This window comes from Achroia grisella, unplaced genomic scaffold, assembly GCF_030625045.1.
Source record: "Achroia grisella isolate CSIRO2021 unplaced genomic scaffold, CSIRO_AGI_Agris_v1 utg483, whole genome shotgun sequence".
In the NCBI taxonomy this organism is placed as follows: domain Eukaryota; kingdom Metazoa; phylum Arthropoda; class Insecta; order Lepidoptera; family Pyralidae; genus Achroia; species Achroia grisella.
Window position 1 is genome coordinate 347715 of NW_026712886.1, and position 22233 is coordinate 369947.

A 22233-nucleotide genomic window follows, 5' to 3' on the forward strand; every position below is an offset into this window, starting at 1 on the left:
ACATTACAAAAAAAAAACATATAACATTAAAAAATAAATGTTACACGTAAAAGTAAATGTTCACACAAAGTTTAATATTCATAAAACAGTAGAAATGTAACTAGATTAATCTTGATAAGTTTCATATAAAAATGTTCAGCCAAGATCGATCACGTTTAGTGTAATGATAAAAGTAGTAATGACATAGTACTTTTTATTTTGTTTTATGATTACATTAGCTTGAATATTGTAGTATGTGTAGTATATGTAATATATATATAATTAAAAAATATATTTTTAAGTCACAATTTTTAATAAATATATAAAATTTTAAAATCTGTATATAATTATTTAATTTATATTATTGTATATGTTTGCACATTGTTGTATGTAGTATTACTTGCATGTATTAAATATTAATAATATACAAGGTTAATTAGAAAATAGGCAAATCAGTCGGTCAGTTTGAATCAATTCAAATTAATTTTATTTGTTTTGGAACTTTCGTATCGTCCAATACTCTACGAAACTAGTATGTGTACAGTTTTCTGATGTGATTATATATATATGATAATTTCAATATCAGACCGGTCTATTAGATTTAGTTTCAACCGTAAAACGAAATGTTGAAATCATTTCGTTTTACGTTTTTTTTTTAAGAAAATTTTTAACCAGAGTAATAAGGGATATACAAAATAAGCAAATTGAATTGATTCAAATAATTGTTAATTGTTGATATGACTTGAGAATTTAAAGAGAGATGTAAAAAATAGAGACATTTTTTATTATTATGTATTTGTTGATACGACTGATTGACTGATTTTTTTAAACCTTGTTAGCACTTTATGATTGTTAAAATGAGTTTATAAAATAATTTGGTACTTTTCATTGAAATTTATTTTTGTTTACTGATTATTAAGTATTTAATTATTAAACCGTATTACAAAAGATTAAAAATAATACAGTAGTAAATGAAAGAATAATTACATGAATTTATTACTGGCTGTTATCCGCGACTTTGTCCCCGTGGATTTTTTTTTTATTAAAATAAAGTGGCTAAAATAAAAATTGGCCAATTACTCCTTGTGATATTAGCTATCTAAGAGATTAAATCTCAATAAATAAGGTCCAGCTATTTCATAAATAGCAAGAACATACAGATAGGTAATAGAATTTTATCAAATATTTTTTAGTATAAGTAAGGTAATTTGAAGTTACAATTATACATTTAAGTTTCATTACCTAAATATATGATAGAGTCTCAAATTATTTATAATTATTTCTGTTCTAATTTATATAGTGGTTAATAAAAGTGTTTAAATTAGTTTTACCGACTATAAATAACAGTAATAACAATGGTATACGTGTTTGTTGATTGTCTTCCAGGCGGATCTGTTTGCAGTTGAGATGTTGAACGGCTACGTTTATGTTCATGTCGATCTGGGCTCCGGTGGTGTGAGGGTCAGAGCTTCTAGGAGGCGAGTCGATGACTCCCATTGGCACGACTTCACGATGAGAAGAAGTGGACGAGATGGAAGGGTGACGGTGGATGGCGCTAATGCCGAGTTTAAAACTCCTGGTAAGTTAAAATATATTAACTATTAACTTGACAAAACTAATATAGACAGATATTTTGTCCATTTAACTTTCTAATATATATGTATTTGAGAGTTGGATGACAAAATATCTGTACTGTAGTTACAGTACAGATATTTTGTCTTTATTATACAGATTTTGGGCTCTTCATTTAAGTTATTTATAGATATTTTAAAAGTTTGTAAGGACTGTCTGCTTTTTCCTTATTTCTTAATGAAAATTTTGTATTTTAAAATACATTACTTAATTTGCAGGTGAATCGAATCAGTTGGAACTAGATGGGCCCCTATTCGTGGGTGGTTTAGGTTCAGAATACTCTGCCTCGAGGACGCCCCCAGCTGTTTGGACGGCAGCCTTGAGACAAGGGTTCGTAGGATGCCTTCGAGATCTGGTGTTAAGTGGAAAGCCACAAGATCTAAGCGCCTACGCTCGGCAACAGGATTCAGGTAATTTTTTGTGTAATTCTGGTATATAAACTGAGGGCGCGTCTGGTGGTTAATGGCAAGAATGAAGTCCTACGGACAACATGTGATGCTTCTAATGAAACTCTCATCACCTTACTGCAGTCCACTGCTAGAAATAGGTCTCTCCCAAGGCACACCATGGGACGATCTGGATCCCATATCAGGAAATATCGGAAACTCAAAAAAATTAAAATGTGGTATAATCTCGAGATTTTTACTAATTAAACGTATAAATATTGACTGCGTCAAATTTAAAACAGTAGATCTGCATCCCTTCTCTGCCAGTTATTAAAAGTCTAGCGTGAATGTGCGTACGTGTAAATGTAGCTATTTGTTACATTATTGTATTACGTTCAGACATTTGTACGTATTCCAGCACTGCCAGTCTATATATATTTTACTCTATTTTCATTTCTTCTTCACTTTCTTCTACAGCAGCAGTCCGCCCAGCTTGTCATGTGAATCCGAAGTTTTGCGTCAATTCTCCATGTCAGAACGGAGCTGAATGCGCTGAAGGTTGGAACAGGCCTCTGTGCGATTGTTCCACTACAAATTATGGAGGTCCAACTTGTGGTCGAGGTAAGACTCAATCCTATAATCTTTTTTTTTTTTATAACACAGGGGACAAACGAGCATGCGGCTCACCTGATGGTAAGTGATTACCGCCGCCCATAAGCACCCGCAACACCAGGGGATTTGCAAGTACGTTGTCGGCCTTTTAAAAAGGAATAAGCTCTTTTCTTGAAGGTTTCAATATCGTATCGGTTCGGAAATACCATTGCTGGAAGGTGATTCCACAATGTGGTTGTGCGAGGCAAAAGTTTCTAGAATCCTGTAAAAAGTTCCTGTAATCTCATCTAATGTCAAACTTCGGTAGGATCCTGAGCTAAGTATGAGAAGTTAGACGCAATATATGTGGACCGTAACACGTTATATGATGTAAATGTTATATAGATGAAATAATTAATAAATGTATATAGTATTAGAGACCGACGATGACCACTTCTTCAACTACATCAAAAAAGTTGCTATTTAATGGCTATAAAAAATTATAAATAAATCTCCCGTCACTATACAAAATAAAATCATGAATTCTTTTAAATACCAAAAAATCTATTAATTATCCAACTTCGAAAAAGCTGGCTAATTGATAGATTTTTCCACACGATAAAAGAAATTTCGTCATCATGCAATGTTGCATATGTAATTATATAATTGTATTAATTTCAGAGTCTCCAACCATTTTTCTCAATGGCAGCCAACACCTCACAGCGTCACTAGGACCTGAACACATCACGCAGACAGAGGAATTAATGTTACGGTTTAGAACTAATCGAGCTGGGTTACTAGTACGGACAGCATCGGAACATTCAGCTGATAGGATTGAAGTGGCGGTTGCTGCAGGAAGAGTCCGAGCTAGTGTAAGGCTGGGAGATCGTGAGAAGGTATAATATAAATAGATAAAATTAAAGTAAATTCTTAATTTATTTACCCAGATAAAAGCATTTATCGATGTGCGAATTTCGTCCGCTACATTTGTCATGCTCAAATTTCTGTCTATATTTGGATTCAACGTAGCAACTCAAGAGCCTGTAGCCGTCTCTCGGATTAGTCTGAAAGGATCTTATGAAATTTGACGTGTAGGTAGATGGTATTACGATTTTTGTATCAACATCCAGACCGAAGCAAACAATCATACTCATGAATGCAAAAGTCTGTATCGTATGAGGAATCGAATCTGCGATCATTAGAAGTAAGGTGGAATGGAAATCGCTTGATAAACGAGGCCATTATGTAACGTATATATATATATCCAAAAAAAAAACAAGATCCTCCTTTCTTCAAAGTAAGATAATGTCTCTAATAATGCAATAAAGCATTGCAATTATCTTCCAGAATCTATTAGCGGGTACGAACGTGGCAGATGACAATTGGCACACGGTTAGGTTCTCACGACGAGCCTCAAATTTAAAGCTGCAGGTGGATGGGGCGATGCCAGTACGCGGTATGTTATGTACGTATGCACGGGACAGCACCCGCACACTTTTATTTTGACCCCAATGTAGTGGACTATAAGGTTGGTTTTGATTTGACTCTGTTAGCGAATTTTATTAAAAGCTAATATTATTGAAAGTATATAATTTAAAAAAGCATTGAGTTCATTAAATAAATATCTAATTAATATGTGAAACAATATACAACATAAACAAAAGACAGAAGGAAAAACACGAATAATGGAGTCAAACCAAATTTAATTTCTTAAGAACTTTCATACACTGAAATTCATTTGAACATTACAAATGAGTTTGGTGGGAAGCTTTTCAAAAGGAATATTATTTTTGAAAAGTATATCGTTGGTGTTAGATGTCCTATTAGATATGTAGAATAGTGGCTTAGTTTTGGTTGAATTTAATAGTTGGCACTTGGTATTTCCACCTTTTAGTTGAATGCCCTTGTTTCTTACTTTATATTAATTTCTTTCTCCTGTAGTGTCCTCTGTGAATGTGTTACTACTTACTGTATCAATTTCATTTTGTACTTGTCCTGTTCAGATTTTAGTGATTAATCTAGGACAGGACAGGTCATCGTAAACAGGTAAAAATATGATTGTTTTAGTAGTACGTTTATCAAGATGCGTAGGATCTGTGGCGGAATTGTTTTCACTGCTGGCAATTATAGAATCTGTAAACACAATTTCTTCTAGTTAGACGCTAGGATGTATGGAATTGTTGATACTTGTTATTTGAAGCTTAATTCTATTCATACTTATATTTAGAGATAGAGAAGTGCTATCAAAATGTACATAAGTAATTATAAATGATTGCTGTTAAGAGTATGTAAAAGTAATTTCTTTTGCTAATTTATTTTTATTTTGATGTCAATGTTGTGATAGGTGTGATCATTTGATACTTCTACATGATAGTTATGAGAATGTGTAATTTGTATTTCAGCTGAAACAATATTAGGTAAAGCTTCCACATTGGAAATATCAACGTTACATCTAGGAGGCCTTTATCACCCAGAAGAAGAAATACAGATGACTTCAACTTTACCAAATTTTGTGGGTTATATGCAGAAGTTTGTATTCAATGGAATAAGATACATAGATCTGTCAAAAACTTTAGGCATTGGTAGTGATGACGAAACCAACCATATATATGACACTTCTAATATAATATTTACTGGGAAATTTATGAAAGCCGATGCTTTAAATATTTATAAATCTGTTACTTTTAAATCGAAACATACGTATGTAGGTTTGCCATTATTGAAAGCGTATGGTAGTACATATCTAGATTTTTACTTCCGTACAACTGAAATGGATGGTCTATTATTTTACAATGGTGGAAAGAAACAAGATTTTATAGCTGTGGAGTTGGTAAATGGTCATGTTCACTGTGTGTTTAATCTTGGAGATGGTGTTGTTACTATGAAGGATAAGTTGAAGAATTTCCTGAACGACAATAGGTGGCATTCAGTATCTATTAGACGACCAACGCCGAAAATACATACTTTGCAAGTCGATGAAGATTTGGAAATGCACACAACGGGTAAGTTTAAAAATAATGTTTTTAAGCATTATTATATCATGGATTTATGAAGAAAAAGGTTATTCTGCAGTTGTGGAAGATGTATGGATAGGAACTGCAAAAGCTCAGGAGGGCATTGTCGATCAACCGCAGGACCACCAGTGATCTGCCCAAACCTAAAATAAAAGATCTCCTAATAGAAAAAAATTAAATAATATGAATTGAAAAATTCGATACTACGACTATAAAATAAAAATTGAAAAATGTTGAATAATATGAATTGAAAATCATTTATTTAAATAAACTTAATTTAAGCACTTTTGAATAGTCAAAACAATTTGTTTTTATCTACTACTCGTTTGATAAATGTCATCACAAGAAGAACGAGAACTTGTGTGAAGCTTTTTTAAATAATTTAAGTTTACATTTAACATTTGAATACAAACCACCAACAAGCACTAATTTTTTGGGTCAAATTATATTAAGATTAAATCTGTTTTAGACCTACAAACCACTCGTTCACGAGTATGTTGAATTGAATGTTGTAATTTGAAATCAATATTTAATGAATGAAAAATGAAACATGCACCTGATTATATTTAGTATCTGTTTTAACTAAACGTGTAGAGCTTAAGTAATATTTTATTATTGTTCACATATAAATTGTTTGCTATGTTATATTTCAGGTTCAAATTTAATGTTAGATTTAGACAGTATTCTGTTTGTGGCTGGTGTACCGAGGGATATGTACTCTTCATTACCTGTAGGAGTGATATCTCGACAAGGGTTCGAAGGATGTATTTCAAGTTTAGACTTACCTGGAGAATCTCCTTCATTGACCGATGACGCTATTGTGCAAAGTTCTTCTATAGCATCTGGATGCGAGGGTGAGATTTGAGCAGTATTTATTTTACTAACAATTAATAAACACAGCATGTATTTTATGTTGTGTTTCGCTTAAAGGCTAAGATATAGCAGTGAAGAAAGGTTTGGGGGTATTACACCTTAGTCATCCGTTATAGCAACGTATGAGTGCTATCATGAAGACGTCATGTACACGATGCTGCTCTTGTATATAGGCGTCAATTACAACACACCATGCCGTGTGCATGTGTCTGCTGTTAATTAATGCCAGATATTTAACTAACTCTCAATGAATAAGGTTCAAAGAAAATAACAATCGAATTGATAAACTACTCCTTTATTTAACTCAGTCAAAAACTGCTATTCCTGTTGCTTCCAGGTCCAACAAAATGCACGCACAATGCGTGTTCAAATAAGGGTGTATGTGTGCAACAATGGAATACATACGTTTGTGACTGTGATCTCACCTCCTTCACCGGACCCACGTGCTACGATGGTATTTTCATTTTAATAATTAATGTATTATATATTAAAGTAGACGAAAATTTTGATATAAAAGAGTAAAAATCATCCATTCATTCATCTATTCTTCCATACTCACATACTTTGAAGTAAGTTTGAAGTAAGATCAAGAATTTGTATTTGTACGCAAACTGCGTACACGACCTCTGCTTTACCTAATTAAGTATGGAAGGATAGATGGATGGATGTATTTTATTGTTTTATATAAATATTATTGTAGGGCGTGTAATGAAATTATATAGTAATATGGCTTGTACATCGGAATAACAAGAAACGGAAACTCGGAAACTCACAGGCTATAAATCTCATACGTATGAAGCTGCGGGCACAATTTGCAATATTTGTTGATCTAAATATGGATTATTTAGATCCGAAAACGGTCAGAATTGTATATAGAAAGTAAATTATTGTGATATAGTTAATGGGATTCTTTTTAAATGAAATTTCAGAATCAATAGCATACGAGTTTGGTCCAGGCCGAGGTATAATCACGTACACATATCCGACCAGTTCCGTGGTAGATACTGAAACGGATAAGGTTGCTCTTGGATTTGTTACCAGTAAGGCCGACGCAGTTTTGCTAAGAATTGAATCTTCCAACACCCAGGATTATATGCAGATGGAAATTGTAAGTATTTTTTTTACCGCACTGATGGTATACTCTGGCAAGGGACAAGTGAAGTATGATAAGATTGATTTACCGGGAATTAACCACGGTGGTTTCCAGAGGTAACAGATCGACCTGACATAGAAAATTGTTATCAATGGGCTTACCAGAGTCCCTATTACCACAGATAAGATAATTGCTATTACTAAAAATGCCTTTCCCCCTGTAAGTATTGAGTATAAATAATTTTGTTTTCTTTTTAATCATCTGTATAATACTAATTAGAACGCTGTGAGTAAAGGTAGATTAATGCTTCAAATAGATCTTATCTAGTCAACCTATCACAGCGTTACCTAGTTTTTTTTGTTTAATGGAATTCTGCACCCGCCTGCGCTAACGGTTTACATTAGCGGGCCAGCAGTAGTCAATGATAAGATGAATATTTGGTTAGGTCAATTAGCCCAGTTATAAATTCACGAGGAATTTTTGAAGATGGTTTCTAAGGAGAACCACGTGGTAGTTAATCCAATGCGGTACATTGCTAGCAATAAGGTTATTAGTCTACATTATAACAATCTCCTTACCCCTGCGTAGAGTTGCTAGTAGTGAGTGATGTTACAGATGATAAAGTGGCGATAAAGGCCAGTTAGCCATCGTGTATACTTAATTATTAGATCCGGGCGAAACTAGGTCGAACACTAGTTTGTAATATAGTAACTGAATTACTTACATTTGTTTATTAGATTCGCGGCAACTTATTCATGGTTTATAACGTTGGCGGTGGGGACCATCCCCTCGGTGATGAAGCAGCAAGGGTTGACGATGGAGCATATCATGTAGCCAGGTTCACAAGAAACGGTAGTAGATCTGCCCTGCAATTGGATAACTACGCTGTTAATATTAGACAACCTCAAGGTATGTTGCTAATTTTCAAGCTTTGTACAGACAATCTTCTAGTTCTTACATTCCTTACAAATATAGTGATGATAGGTTTCTAGAGAAATAATATTTGTTTGTAAATTGAAAATGCGTTTTTCATCACAATAGACAAGCAATTTCTGCTGCTAATTTCGCGGTATGTACGACCGACCGCACGTCGTCTTAAAAATTGGTTTAAATGTTAAAATTAAAAACTAAATTAAAGTTATAAAAATCCAATGACAAAGTGCAAATAATCTAAATAATAAATACCATCACGACGATTTCATAACAACATCTTTATTTAATTTCAGGTGGTCAGCCGTCTACTATCTTCAACAGCATGTCGACCATCACAGTGGGCGGCGGAGCTGGCGGCTCCCGAACGTTCAGTGGTGTGATGGCCGGTTTAGTGGTCAATAGTGTGCGGGTTCTAGACCTGGCCGCCTCTGGTGACCCCACAGTGTCTGTTAGAGGCGACGCGAGGAGAGCTCACACTCCGCTGGATAGGGACATTAATAGAATGCAGCAGGTTAGCGATTTTTTTCTACAAGAAGTATTTTTAAAAGAAATGGGAAATAAGTTGACGGCTCACTACATAATAATATGTATCTTATATTTATTCGTATAGATTATTATGTACATTATGTTAATTAACTCCCATCTGTTCGTTATTTCTTAATTTTCAATTTATATTGTGTTGAATTATTACATTTAATTACTTATATATGTTGATATATGTACATCGTCTCAGTCTACATATGAAATCAAAACAAATATAATTTATTTGCTTATGAACATCAAGTTTTATGACATTTTAGTATACAGATTCTTATGAACTGATATCAAGTTATTTATGTATTAATAGCTTGTTTTTGTTTTTTTCCATCAGGGTACATATCATTCATTTATATTCTATTTCAGAGATTCATTTATCATTTATTTCTGTATAGACCATACAGATTCAATTGACAATTTCAATTTCAATAAACAAATAGGTATAAGGTATAAATAATCTTTAATAATAATAATCTGATTTTTTTTTTTAAAAGACAGGTTATTTACATCGTATTAGTACTCCTCACAGCTTGTTTTTGTTTTTTGTATGACACAACCGTAGGTTGGTGTAATCGAGTGTGTGTGTGTGTGTGTGTGTGTGTGTGTGTGTGTGTGTGTGTGTGTGTGTGTGTGTGTGTGTGTGTGTGTGTGTGTGTGTGTGTGTGTGTGTGTGTGTGTGAGTGCGAGTGATGTGTGGGGTCTGGTGATGATATAGATAACGCCGGTTTACGTATCAATAATTCTGTCTGTTCATAATCAAGTGTTAATAACCATCAAGTTGTTTTTGGCTATATGGTGTGTTTGACAATGAAAATTTATTTTTTTGTTAATTTTATTATATATATATACACACAAATGCATTAATAATTATGACAGTATAATACCGTTTAGATATACAGATGACTACTAAAATATTACTAACGGCCCCCGCTCTGGTTTTGCGAGGTATAATCTTACATTATAAATATCCTTGAAACCAGGATTACATTATTTATAATCATTTTAAAATTTATGAATTCTAACACATTTCAGTACATCGTTTTGCTCTATTGTCAACCATTTGCGAAATTATGGTTCGCATCTCCAACTTTGAAAATATTCTATCGACAATATTCATCAAGGAGTAAGGATTCTAATAATAAAAAATTTAGATGGAATAGATCTAGTAGTTTCGGAGCTTACTGAATGCAAACAAACCATTAATCAAATCTTTACTCTTTCTAATATTAGTATATACATGATCGGTTTGTTTTATGATGTATACAGGGTGACACCAGTGGTAAATTGATGAAGCCTTGCGACGACGAAGACTGCATTGAGGGATCAGGATCTAACGGTGAAGAAATCACTGAACCAGAGCATCCTATGACAACGTAAGTAGCATTGGGATTATTTCATCCATCATAATCGTGACCGAACTGTAATGCGAATAGACCAAGAAAGCAGCACCCGGCTGCTTTTTTCGTCTATTCGCGGTTTTCATATACAGTGATTTTCAATTGCGGTATTTGATTAGATGTTTCCTTTTACACAGATTGAGTATATTACAGAAATTGAATTACTTTTTCTTACCATCGCCGACATAGCTGAAAATCAGTCTTTTGCTCTTTGAGTGATTCTCCACACTGAGCTATAAGCCATTTTGTATTTCTGAGGCACAGACATGCAGTTTTACCTATATTCTATTGCATTTGATTAAATATTATGTAATGCATGTCAATTGTAATGAAGCCCATATGTTTGTACTAAGATACAAATAAAAACTCTTATAAATTCCTATCTTCCAGATCCGGAGCAAGTAGTACACACAGCATGACTTCACCGACTGTGTCCATAACGCCCACCGAACATATAGACAAGTCTCTCGAAGGTTCTACAGATGCAGCAACGGATACTACAGGGGGTAGTACAAAAAGTAGTACAGATACGCAAACTACATTACCCGATCATGATAATATGCACGCTGGCACTGTTGATAGTGCAAGTACTCCTGAGAGAAGAACAACACCGACGGATGGTGAGAATATAAAGTTTTTTGTTTTGCATAATTCACTTGAAACTAAAAATGAGATCGACTATGATCAATAAAGCGACGTCAATACTATTTTTGTTATAGATTTTTTTTGGTTCCTCTATTATTATTAGTTAATGGATTTCTTCTAATCTTGAAACTAGTTAAACAATTATCGTTAAAAAAATGTTTTGCTCAGTTATATAAATTCTTAAATATTGTATATTGCGTACATTCTATCAGAACTTCCTAGAGAAATGAGAATAAAATACAAATATAGAATAGAAAATAGATGAAAACTAATCCATAAAATCTGAATATGATACTATTTTATTGGCAACTATAATATATAATGTGATTACCATGCAAAAGAACTATGAAATGGTATTTACTACTGCATTAATCCACTGATTAACCTTACTAGAAATTGTATGTTAAAAGAACTTCGGCTAAAAGATTACTGAAACATACACTACGTGAAAGTCGAAGTATGTAGGTACTGTAAGAGATCAAATGACTTTTGTGGTATCAATAGTTTCTGGAACCAGTTTCCATGCATGCTACAAGTTAATAATTTGAATGAAGGAAACATAGATATCATCAATAAGCCACGTTGTTTTTCAGACCACACCCACACACACCATTATACCCCAACACAAACAGGCCGACACACACCAGAGGATATGACGCATACCACAGAAGAAGATACAAATCATATACCGGAATACGAAGATAGAAGAGAAAATGAGATAGAAGGAAGAACTCCGACATATGAGATCGGTATTGGGAGTGAACTAGAGAGATCAAGAGGACGCGGACATCAAGATTACAATGGATACGATATAACAACAAAGTGGTATCAACCAAAGACAACGGACAACAGAGTGGTGCCGCCGGAATCAGAGTTCTTTGCAACAATAGTTGGTTAGTAAAATAAAAATTATTATTGACGGCTTGAGTGATTTAGCTGTTTAAGACATCATCGTACTTCCGAAGGTCGTGAAATACATTTATCAACAACATTATATTATGTTTTGTTATAAAGTATATAAAGTGAACGTGGATAAATGGAAAGTTAGAGGACGACCAAAAAAGGTGGATAAATAGTGTGAAAGTTAATATGTATATAAGGAGAGGGAGCTCAGATGTGACGGCCTATAGGAATCAGTGGAAGAGGATGGCATGCTGCGCCGATCCCAAATAATAGGATAAAGTAAGACAATAATGAGTTTTCTTTTCTTACAGGTATCGTAGCTTCAGTGTTAATAGCAATAATTCTGATCGTGATCATCGTGCTCAAGTATATTGTGTTCAAACTACCCTCATACAAGGTAACAGAGGACAAAAGTTACCAACAAGGTGCTAGTGCTGCGCTGCTTGGAAATCAGGTATTTGAAGTTAATAGATCATCTAAAATATTATTATAAATGGAAATTGTAATTTTTACAATAAAAAATTACAATGTCAAGAACTACTAAACCGATATTCACAATAAAAAAAAGCCTATAAATACATTACCAAAGATGATAATGTAGCGTACATTATCAGTAAGTAGGATGGGCTGCTTGTTTTTTAAGAAGTGTTTGCATATAATTATTTAAGTAATTGATTATATACAATCGTGCGGAGTAGAGGCGAGTAGCTATTTAATAAATATGTGACAGAATATGTTACAGTCATAAACCTAATTGAAATATTGGTACAACACAACATTTTGCTGCTATTATAGACTCACAGCATTAAAATATAATATGAGCGAAGGGACAGTATTATAACGCCAGTAAAACTTATATAGATTAATGATAATGATAAAAAAAGAACAATGACGTTTGTATATAATATTTTTCTATATAAAGTAATAGACGAAGAAACATAATGATGCGACGCGTCATATATTTCTTTTTAATGTATAAAATTGTATTATAGGCACATTCGAGTTATCAGAGTGGGGCATCAAGTGGGATGACTGGTGGCGCAGTAAGAAACCTGCAACCATTACCGTTGAACAGAAATGGTACAGCACCGACCGCTCCACTCCCAACGCAGCCGGTCAAACGCGACGGTATCAAAGAGTGGTACGTGTAAGCAATGTGATGACTTCATATCAAAGACAGTAGATTTTAATGAGTGAGTGTATTCCTTAGTCGCTTGGACCCTCGATGACCTCGCAGACACCGATCTGGAGATTACAATGTCAATATGAGATGTATAAACAACGTTGATGCTATAAATGGAAAAGGACGCGTGTTTGTTGATATATAAGCAGATATGTTGCTTTATGAAATATAAGATGATAATGTAAGATGAAGTACTGACTGACTCGCAAGTGTTTAGAATTGTAAATAATAATTATTGTAATGTTATAGTGAATCACTTGTGCGAGCGGAGTTGCAATTTTAATTCAATATGTGAAATTAACGTTAATAAAATCTGGAATTGCATTTAACAAACTGTGTGTAATATATTATTAATATAGGAAAACAAATTTTTATCCGAATAACTTTATGGTAAATAAGTGTATTTGCTTCCTAGGTTCTAGAAATAAAGAAATAATCTAATTTTATTAGGGAAGATGATATAAAGTTATCATCTACAGTAATTAACAAATTTAAATAAAGTTTGTAAGCATCGGTCAGTAAGAGCACGGATACCGTGAGTACTAGGTGTTGCGATTTTGCGTCGGACAATCCGCGAATATCAATGTCCATAATGGTATTATGGACATTGATATTCGCTGTAACTCCAGTCACGGCCAGTGCAACCTAGTTGATACGTTAAGAGAGAACACCTTTATTTACCATGAAATTATTCATTTTATAACCGTTTAACTATATTAATAATGTGAATGCGAAAGTTTAAAGATATGAGTGTAATATAAATTGATATTGTTTTTATTAGTTTAACATTTACTTCACCAGCATTGGTTAGACTGTTACTTTCACCTGTGTTCTACTGTATATTGCTAACATAATGTTATGATACGTGTATATGCATGTAAACTTTTCTATCTACATTGCCTTTCATAGTTTAATAAATAACACTAAGACTAATATTAATCGGTTTTAGGCGTGTTTGTCAGTCTTCAAAATTGGACGTCGGTTTTGTCTCCAATAATTTTGCGCTTGTGTCTTTAGTGACGCTTATGATTTTAACTTCTTGTTATTTTATAAAATCTTAATAACAGATGATATTTTGTGTACATAGAAATATACGAACAAGCATTCAATGAAGTCACTGAAATTTTTGCATTAAAATAATATGAACAAAGAAACAAAGCACGAATGAACACGAAATGTTATTATTCCCTTCAATTAATTCAATTTTAATATTCGTATTCACGTGGCTACTTTGTACTTTGTCCTGCATATATGAAGTATAATTAGTGGTTGTATCATGCCACAAAATAGTACAATCACAAGCTATGTTTAGTTGAAGATAAGCAATTATTGTCGGCTAAGCCTCTAAAGCATTTCGTTAAAACTCTTGAAGTGATTTCTATGGTAAGCTGGATATATTTTTATTTGCATGTAACAAATGATTTCAAACGTCCAATTTAGTTGCCTGACTATTTGTTAATATCCTAATAAATCAAAATTGCTAATAATATTTGGGGCTGCCATCACGAAAATAAAGCATATCGTTCAATTAAAGACTACAGTAACTTTTACAATTCCAATAATCTCTCCTATATTTATTAGGTCTTATACAATATTTTATTAGGTCGGACGTGAAGCGTAGCGAGTTAAGAAATGAAATCATTATTATGAGACTAAGAACAAATCGGCTTGAATTTAGACCAAACAATTGTACATTATCGTAGAATGAGTAATATGAGCTTTTAGATTTGGTATGGATTGAATTAGATATTTGTGTTTTCTTTGCACATTTGTTCGTACAAAACCATTGCTCAATGTTTCCTAAATAATATTCTGTTCTGTAACTTATTTGAATCCTGTTAATATCAATACACCATGACAAGACACTCAACAAAAAATGGATGCAGTTATAACCTTTTGTCCATAAAAACCTAAAACCTCATGCAAACCTACTTACGGTTAAAATATATTTTCAGTTTTTTTAATTTTTAAAGACAAGGACAAAATAACGAAACAGCTGATATAAGTACATTAGAAGTTGTATCTTTTTATAAATATAATGATCTCTTTGATGAAATGCAACTTTGTATGTTATATTAATATTCCAAGCAAAAGTCTTGACAACACTTAAAAAAAGATGTTAATATTGAAAAAGCAATATATGTATATCCATGAGGTACGACTTAACAATATTTTCCTTTTTCAGATAAATCTATCAATTACTAATAAATAATTAATTCGTAATGTTAAATGGTCGCATGTCAAATTCTAATTCCGATTTGAAATGAATGGCTTCTATATTTTTACAATTAGAATATAATCGTACATCCACCGTCCCACTTTCCTCTTTCCGATTAAAAATACTTGAATTAGCTTTAAAATAGAACGAAAAAACATATTTATATAGATTGTTATAAAGCACAGGTTCTAGATAATTGAAGTTGCATTTATTGTAAATAGTTATGATGATATTGTAATGATAAGCGATATTGTACGGTGTTATCACACTCGTTTTACGGCACAAAATGTTAGTATCAGAAATTTGTTTATCTGTCAATTTTAGTGGTAACTTAATGGTTAATGTGGTTGATGATTTGTACCGTTATAGTTTTATTAATAGTAATAATATTAACGTTGTTTCCAATACGCAACTGTACTTTATTAACGATCAAGTTAAATGTTTTATTATGTATGTTCAAGATTTGATTTCGTTTTGAGATCTAAGTGCCTCTATTTTTAATTGTTGCTTTTAATATTGTTATTTCAATCGCGGTTGGTTATTTACTTGCATCTTGTAGTGCAGCGATCTATGTTATTTGCGGATAACGTATATTTCTATAAGTGAGGGAATTTTTTATATCGGTCACGTATTTTTTTGAACATTTTTTTCTTCTATTAGATATTTTTTTTGTAAATTAATTTTGATATTTTAAGTAATGTCGGTTGCGTTGTAGGAAAACAACGTGTATTACACATTTCGTTTGTTGTACCATATTTAACTGAAGTTGTTATTCACTCGACTTCGGTCGGACCAAGTTCTTTTTTTCATGCAAAAGTGACAGTTTTTGAAATAATAATATATTATGTAAATTATATGATTCTGTAGTTTTATTTTTATACTAGCTGACCCAGTAAACGATATTTTGCCATATGAATAAATATTGCTATTCAATATAGGGATGGATGCTAGAAGGGTGAAAATTTACGGTATGATGTATTTTCTCATGCCTAACCAAAAAAATTTAAATAATTGATTTAGTCCAAAAAATAAAAAAATATTGTAACCCACCCTTATAACTTAGCGGTATACATATAAAATTTCATCAAAATCGGTCAAGCCGTTTGAGGAGCATTATAGGAACTAACACTGCGACATGAAAATTTTATAATTAGATTCGTCAACACTACATATAATGTCAACGATTGATCATTCTTATTTTTATGTATTTGTGTTGGTAAATAAGCTGACTTCTTATCTGGTGGTTATTGGCAACTGATATGCGCACACTGCCATATGTCAATCTCTTACCGAAAAATAGCTCACAAAGCACGCCTGGCTGAAATAAGTGACATAGAGATATCCACGCAGGTGATTTGTACCTGTGGTAAATATTGGATACAGAATTGCCACGGCAGCATCGTCAGTTGTGGTAATTTTTAGTCGCTAAATTGTCAACGAGCATCATACGTGGTACGGTGGTGGGGTACAGGTAAAAATCAAATCAAATGAGTTAAAAAATATTTGATTGGCTGTCCTCCACCGTGCGTTTTTCCAGAAACTTTTTGCCACACACAATGTGGTTACACTGTGAAATCACTTTCCAGCAATAGTATTTCCGAACTGATACGATAAATCTTTAAGAAAAAGGCTTATTCCTTTTTAAAAAATACCGGAACGCACTCGCAATTCCCCTGGTGTTGCATCTTGCACTTAGCATCAGGTGAGCCACTAAGTCGTGTGTCCCTATACTATGGAAAAAACATACATGTAGGTGGAAATGAAAGTAATTTTTTCTATTAATATCATAGTTTAGTTTAAATATTCAATTGAGAAGAAAAGGCAAGAAACTCGACTGAATATCTATTTATTTAAAGCTCGTTTGTTAACATTGTTTATTATTTATTAGAAAAATTACATAATTCACGGACGTGGTACTGTACCTGTTCATGTCATTTTACCTACCTGTTCGATGTTTCAATCCGTTTCCCTAAGGTTGCCTTGAAAAGATTGCTTTTAGCAATGGCTAAACTTGTCTACTGTAGCTATTTTCATAGCATTATGTAGTATTATTATATATTTTGCAAAAGCGGGTCATCCGCTCCTTTTATGGTATGGGTTCCAAGGAAAGTCCTTGCGAGAGTGCTTTAAGGAATTAAATATCCTAACAGTTGCTTTTAAATACATTTACGATAATATCCTGTATACCAGGACAAATATTGTTAGTTTCAAAAATGTTAGCAATTACACTAATTAAAACTTACGTAAACTGGTTTTATCTAAGTGCCGTTTAAAGAAAGTTTGTAATTCATTGTATGGGAATTTTTAAGTAACAAACTGCCAGGGTATATTTTCAATGTGTCAGAAAAAGATTCAAATGTTTTTCTTTGTAAAAAAAGCTTATTATGTAGGTATATGAAAGATAATAACGTTTTTGTAGAAAATAATCTAATTTAAAATTTATAGCGCTGATAGTTTTATCTGATTGCATAAAGATTAAGTGTGTAGCGGTTTCTATGTTGATTGTCATGCCTCATGCCTAATCTTTGTTAATGTGTATATACTTAGAACAACATTTATTTAAAAGAGCGAAACACAAATTTCTTCCTCATTGATTTTGTGATGAGTCTGCTTCCGAATGAGTGGTAGAATAATAAAATATGACTATTCGAACGACGCGACACTAAGAAAAACTAAATATTGACGAGTACATTATTACAAGAAATAATTTTTTAATGTATAATAAATCGCGTTGAATAATGCTACTCATATAATTATTGTGGAATACAGGCCACTTATTTAGTTTATAACCCATTTTATATGCTTTATACTTCGAATACCAAAATTCTATTCTTAATTGTCACCGCTATCTTGTTCTTTTCGGTTTCCCTTCCTGGCCCTAGTTTGTAGTGTTGTTTTATAATATACAATATATATATCCTACAATTCCCTGGTTTCCTTTATCGCCCACAATTATGATTGAACTTCACTTGGTAAGTTCGTTTGATCTTCAAAATCTATCCTATGCTTGGATTTTGCAACCGTAAAATGGTCCATAGGGATAGTAGATTTTAATCTGTTTCGAATGAATATTATTAGTACCAGCTTTATGGTTAATACTAAGAGTGCATAAATTGTAAGGAGACCGCAAGACGACTGTCTACAACTGTGTGTGGATGTAATTTCAATTAAACTTTTAAGAGAGCAGAAAAGCAGACAGGTGACATTGTCCCCTCCTATCGATCCCAATTCAAACGGGGGTCGAAATATGACGGCCTGAGCCGAGGTTCGAAACCCTAGCGGTGCCCTCACACTAAAGTCGTATCCGTTAGGCGGGAGTTGGGCTTCAGCCGCTCCACTAGTCCTTCTGCGGGTTTAGAGTGCCATCTGCACTCGCCCCCTATCGTCCGGTGAAACTGTAAAGGCCAGCTGTGTCCAACCGCATTAGAGTAGTCCGAAAAAGAAGGTGACTTTGTCATAAATTATGTGCAAAAATAGATTCTATTTTAAACAACAAATAATGTGGAATCTTAATCGTATATTTATAAACATCAACTGTTATATATACATACTATGAATTATACACATTCTATGAAATTTTATCTTCAATTATTCATCATTTTTCCGTTAAACCGCATAGCTATTAATTTAACAAACAGGTACTCGTTTTTACTGTGATTTGAAATGAAAGATCATGGACATCATTGCATAGAAATAATTGGAAAATTACCGCAATTTAATCATATTAAAAAGGTCAAAATAGACGATCAGAAGTTGTGTGCTGTAAAACTATCACAACCCTATGTACAAAAAAATCAAAACCTACATTTATTTTTGTGTTTGTCTGTGCTTTGTGTGCTTTACGGTTTAACCGATTTCAATGTGGATTTCACTGATATTGCAGGCTTCTCTTATATGTTATAAGAGAATGTTTCGTGTCTAGTTCACGCCAATGGGTTACTTAGGTTAATATATTATAGACTATCTGTGCTCGCAATTTCACCCGCGCTGAATTTCAATAAAAAATATGGCATATATATTATTCTGATATCAGAAACATTCATACTCACACACTTTCGCGTTTATAATAAGATAAGATTATTAGATTTTTTTAATGGAGTTTTAGTAGGTGTGTTAATATTGCTATTAATTGGTTTTTTGTACAACAATATATCTTTTTTGTGACCGGACAAAGAAACTGACGGCATGTTCCAAAACACTTTAATCGAAATATAACTTTAAAAGCATGCTGCTTAACGGCGGCTATATGTAAGTCAGATATACTTAGACATACGTAGACGACTTTGTATAAATTTGATTAAAGTATTCATATTTTAAAATCACAACAATTGAGTTTTAGTTCACTTCTTTTTAGATCAGTAATAAACAATGGTAAAAGTAGCAGCTCGAATAAAAAGTTTCTTACCTCTGGCTCCATTTTAAAAATATCAGTGCTCACTTTATTTCCTATTGAGTTTCACGTTCGCTTTAGCAGGAAACGAATGCAATGAGATGTGCATCAAAAATGTATTACGCTATTTACTGTATGCGCTGTTTATTTTTGTGGTCACAAGTGAAAATCCACTAACGACATCTGGAAATTCTGCGCAAATAGTAAAAACAGCGGAATGCGTTTTAAAACTGTCCGCAAAATATTTTGTGGAGAAGAAAGCTCTCAGCGGCAGCATTGTAATAATCAATATTAATTCTTACGCTTCAACAACACAAGTGCTATTATTGAAAACCATCCACAGTGGCATGAAGTATTCAATTATGGTCAAAGATTCTTTCTATCCGCACGCTAATGCGTCGCATTTCCCCGAGAAAGCTAAAAATTATATGCTGATTTTGGAAGAAAAATCGGAGTTGGAAAGAAACATACTGCAGTTGAATAAATTGCCCACTTGGAATCCATTAGCGAAAGCAATAGTTTTCTACCAGTTGAAGGATAGCGAGAGCGCCGAGGAAACGTCTATTCACTTTATTAATGAACTTCGCAACTACAAACTTTTTAAAAGTATTATTTTCATATATTCTCCTAACGCAGACGAAGTAGTTTCATATACTTGGAAGCCTTACGATGACAATCACTGTGGTGGGAAATGTGAGTCTGTTTACATTTTAGACAGATGCAAGGATAATGTTATACATGAATTTGAAACACAAAAGGAAATGTTTCCTTTGGATATGAAAGGCTGTCCATTATTAGTGTACGCGGTAATCTCTGAACCATACGTGATGCCCCCAATACGAAAGAGTATTATCGCAGGGAACAATGATTCATACGAGTTTGATAGAGGCGCAGAAATAAACTTAGTAAAAATCATTAGCCAATTTAGAAACATGTCATTAATTATAAAAATGTCTGAAACTAAAGAAAACTGGGGAACTATAGAAGTTAATGGATCGGCAACAGGTGCGTATGGGGTGTTGAGAAACGACGTGGTAGATTTAATTATAGGCAATATAGAAGTCACAAGAACTATCCGAAAGTGGTTTCATCCCACAATCAGCTACACACAAGACGAAATGACTTGGTGTGTGCCCAAGGCTGGCCGGGCGTCTACTTGGAATAATTTAGTAACAATATTCCAATGGTCAACGTGGATAGCTACGTTTATCAGTCTGATAGTAATGGGACTGGTTTTTCATTACTTTTACTATAGGGAGAACAACAGAAAAGTCACTAAATGGCCTACAAATTCCTTGCTGATGACTTTCAGTATGTTACTAGGCTGGGGATCATCATTTGAGCCAAAAAGTGGAACGTTCCGCATCTTAATCTTCGTTTGGCTTCTCTTCAGCGTAAACATGGGGATTTCCTACGAATCGTTCTTGAGAACTTTCTTAATGCACCCGCGATTTGAAAAGCAGATAAGCACCGAAGCGGATCTTATACAGTCTGAGATTCCTTTGGGAGGCAGGGAGATTTACCGACCCTATTTTGAGACTAATAACGCGAGCTCGTTTTATTTGTATCGCAAATATAGCTCGACGACGTTTGAAGAGGGGATAAGACGTACAGCTTTGAGTAGGAATTTTGCTGTTGTCTCATCCAGAAGACAATCGATGTATCAAGACCAAAAATTAGGGAAAGGTGAGACGTTGATATACTGCTTTCCAGAAAGTAACAATCTTTACAAATATGGCGTTGTACTTTTAGCTAGAAAGTGGTTTCCGATATTAGAACGATTTAATACTATTATCCGTAGCGTCTCGGAAAATGGTTTGATAGACAAGTGGAATGAAGAATTGCTGATTCATACGAGCAGTGTTGAACTGACTAGCACTATAGCATCTCTGAGTGTGGAACATTTATTGGGTGCTTTCATGTTCATTGGTTTGATGTATATCATAAGTATTTTAATTTTTATTGGAGAGTTGATATATCATTTTACTGAACGTAGGAATGTAGTAAAAATGTCTGTTAATTCTTTTATTCATTCATCCAAATAGTTATTCTCATCTTTAATCTTTACGTTGATTATTATATTGTTTTGATTATTAGTTTAGTATTTAAAAGTTTTATAATAAAATAAATCAATTTATAAGAAATCATGATTCCGTAAGTCTACGGAACTGTATGAATGATGAGATAGATAAAAGATGCAACCAATGAAGAGCACCGTTCTTTCGGCAATTGTTTCAATGAAGTCAATATATAAAGAAAATATATTATAATAATAAATATTTGTTTTTCATTCTCGAATTTGACTTTTAATTTTATTACTTACTGGCTGTCCCGGCAAACGATGTTTTGCCTTAAAATAAAAAAAAAATTTAGGGGTGGACTACCCCTAATATTTAGGGGGATGAAAAATAGATGTTGGCCGATTCTCAGACCTACTCAATACGCTCACAAAATTTCAT

General features: G+C 33.3%; 2 protein-coding genes across 2 annotated transcripts in view; both read left to right on the forward strand.

Moving 5' to 3' along the window:
• Positions 1 to 13728, forward strand: part of LOC131845741 (neurexin-1-like) — a 231611-nt gene extending 217883 nt beyond the window's left edge. Inside the window, exons 12-27 of the mRNA XM_059194832.1 lie at positions 1366 to 1558; positions 1830 to 2021; positions 2475 to 2618; positions 3270 to 3484; positions 3936 to 4053; positions 4991 to 5590; positions 6256 to 6456; positions 6813 to 6929; positions 7405 to 7583; positions 8306 to 8477; positions 8795 to 9012; positions 10305 to 10411; positions 10826 to 11055; positions 11674 to 11973; positions 12295 to 12437; positions 12976 to 13728. Of these exons, the coding sequence (XP_059050815.1) occupies positions 1366 to 1558; positions 1830 to 2021; positions 2475 to 2618; positions 3270 to 3484; positions 3936 to 4053; positions 4991 to 5590; positions 6256 to 6456; positions 6813 to 6929; positions 7405 to 7583; positions 8306 to 8477; positions 8795 to 9012; positions 10305 to 10411; positions 10826 to 11055; positions 11674 to 11973; positions 12295 to 12437; positions 12976 to 13134 (3288 nt within the window). The 3' untranslated portion in view covers positions 13135 to 13728. The remainder of the gene's footprint in view (positions 1 to 1365; positions 1559 to 1829; positions 2022 to 2474; positions 2619 to 3269; positions 3485 to 3935; positions 4054 to 4990; positions 5591 to 6255; positions 6457 to 6812; positions 6930 to 7404; positions 7584 to 8305; positions 8478 to 8794; positions 9013 to 10304; positions 10412 to 10825; positions 11056 to 11673; positions 11974 to 12294; positions 12438 to 12975) is intronic.
• Positions 13729 to 19875: 6147 nt separating this feature from the next.
• LOC131845742 (uncharacterized) lies at positions 19876 to 21819 on the forward strand. The gene has a single exon (XM_059194833.1). It carries the CDS (start codon positions 19876 to 19878, stop codon positions 21817 to 21819), a length of 1944 nt encoding a protein of 647 aa, XP_059050816.1.
• The last annotated feature ends 414 nt before the right edge of the window (positions 21820 to 22233 follow it).

Excerpts from the sequence above, each read along its gene's own strand:
- LOC131845742 (XM_059194833.1), top strand. The coding sequence starts at position 19,876 with ATGTGCATCAAAAATGTATTACGCTATTTACTGTATGCGCTGTTTATT.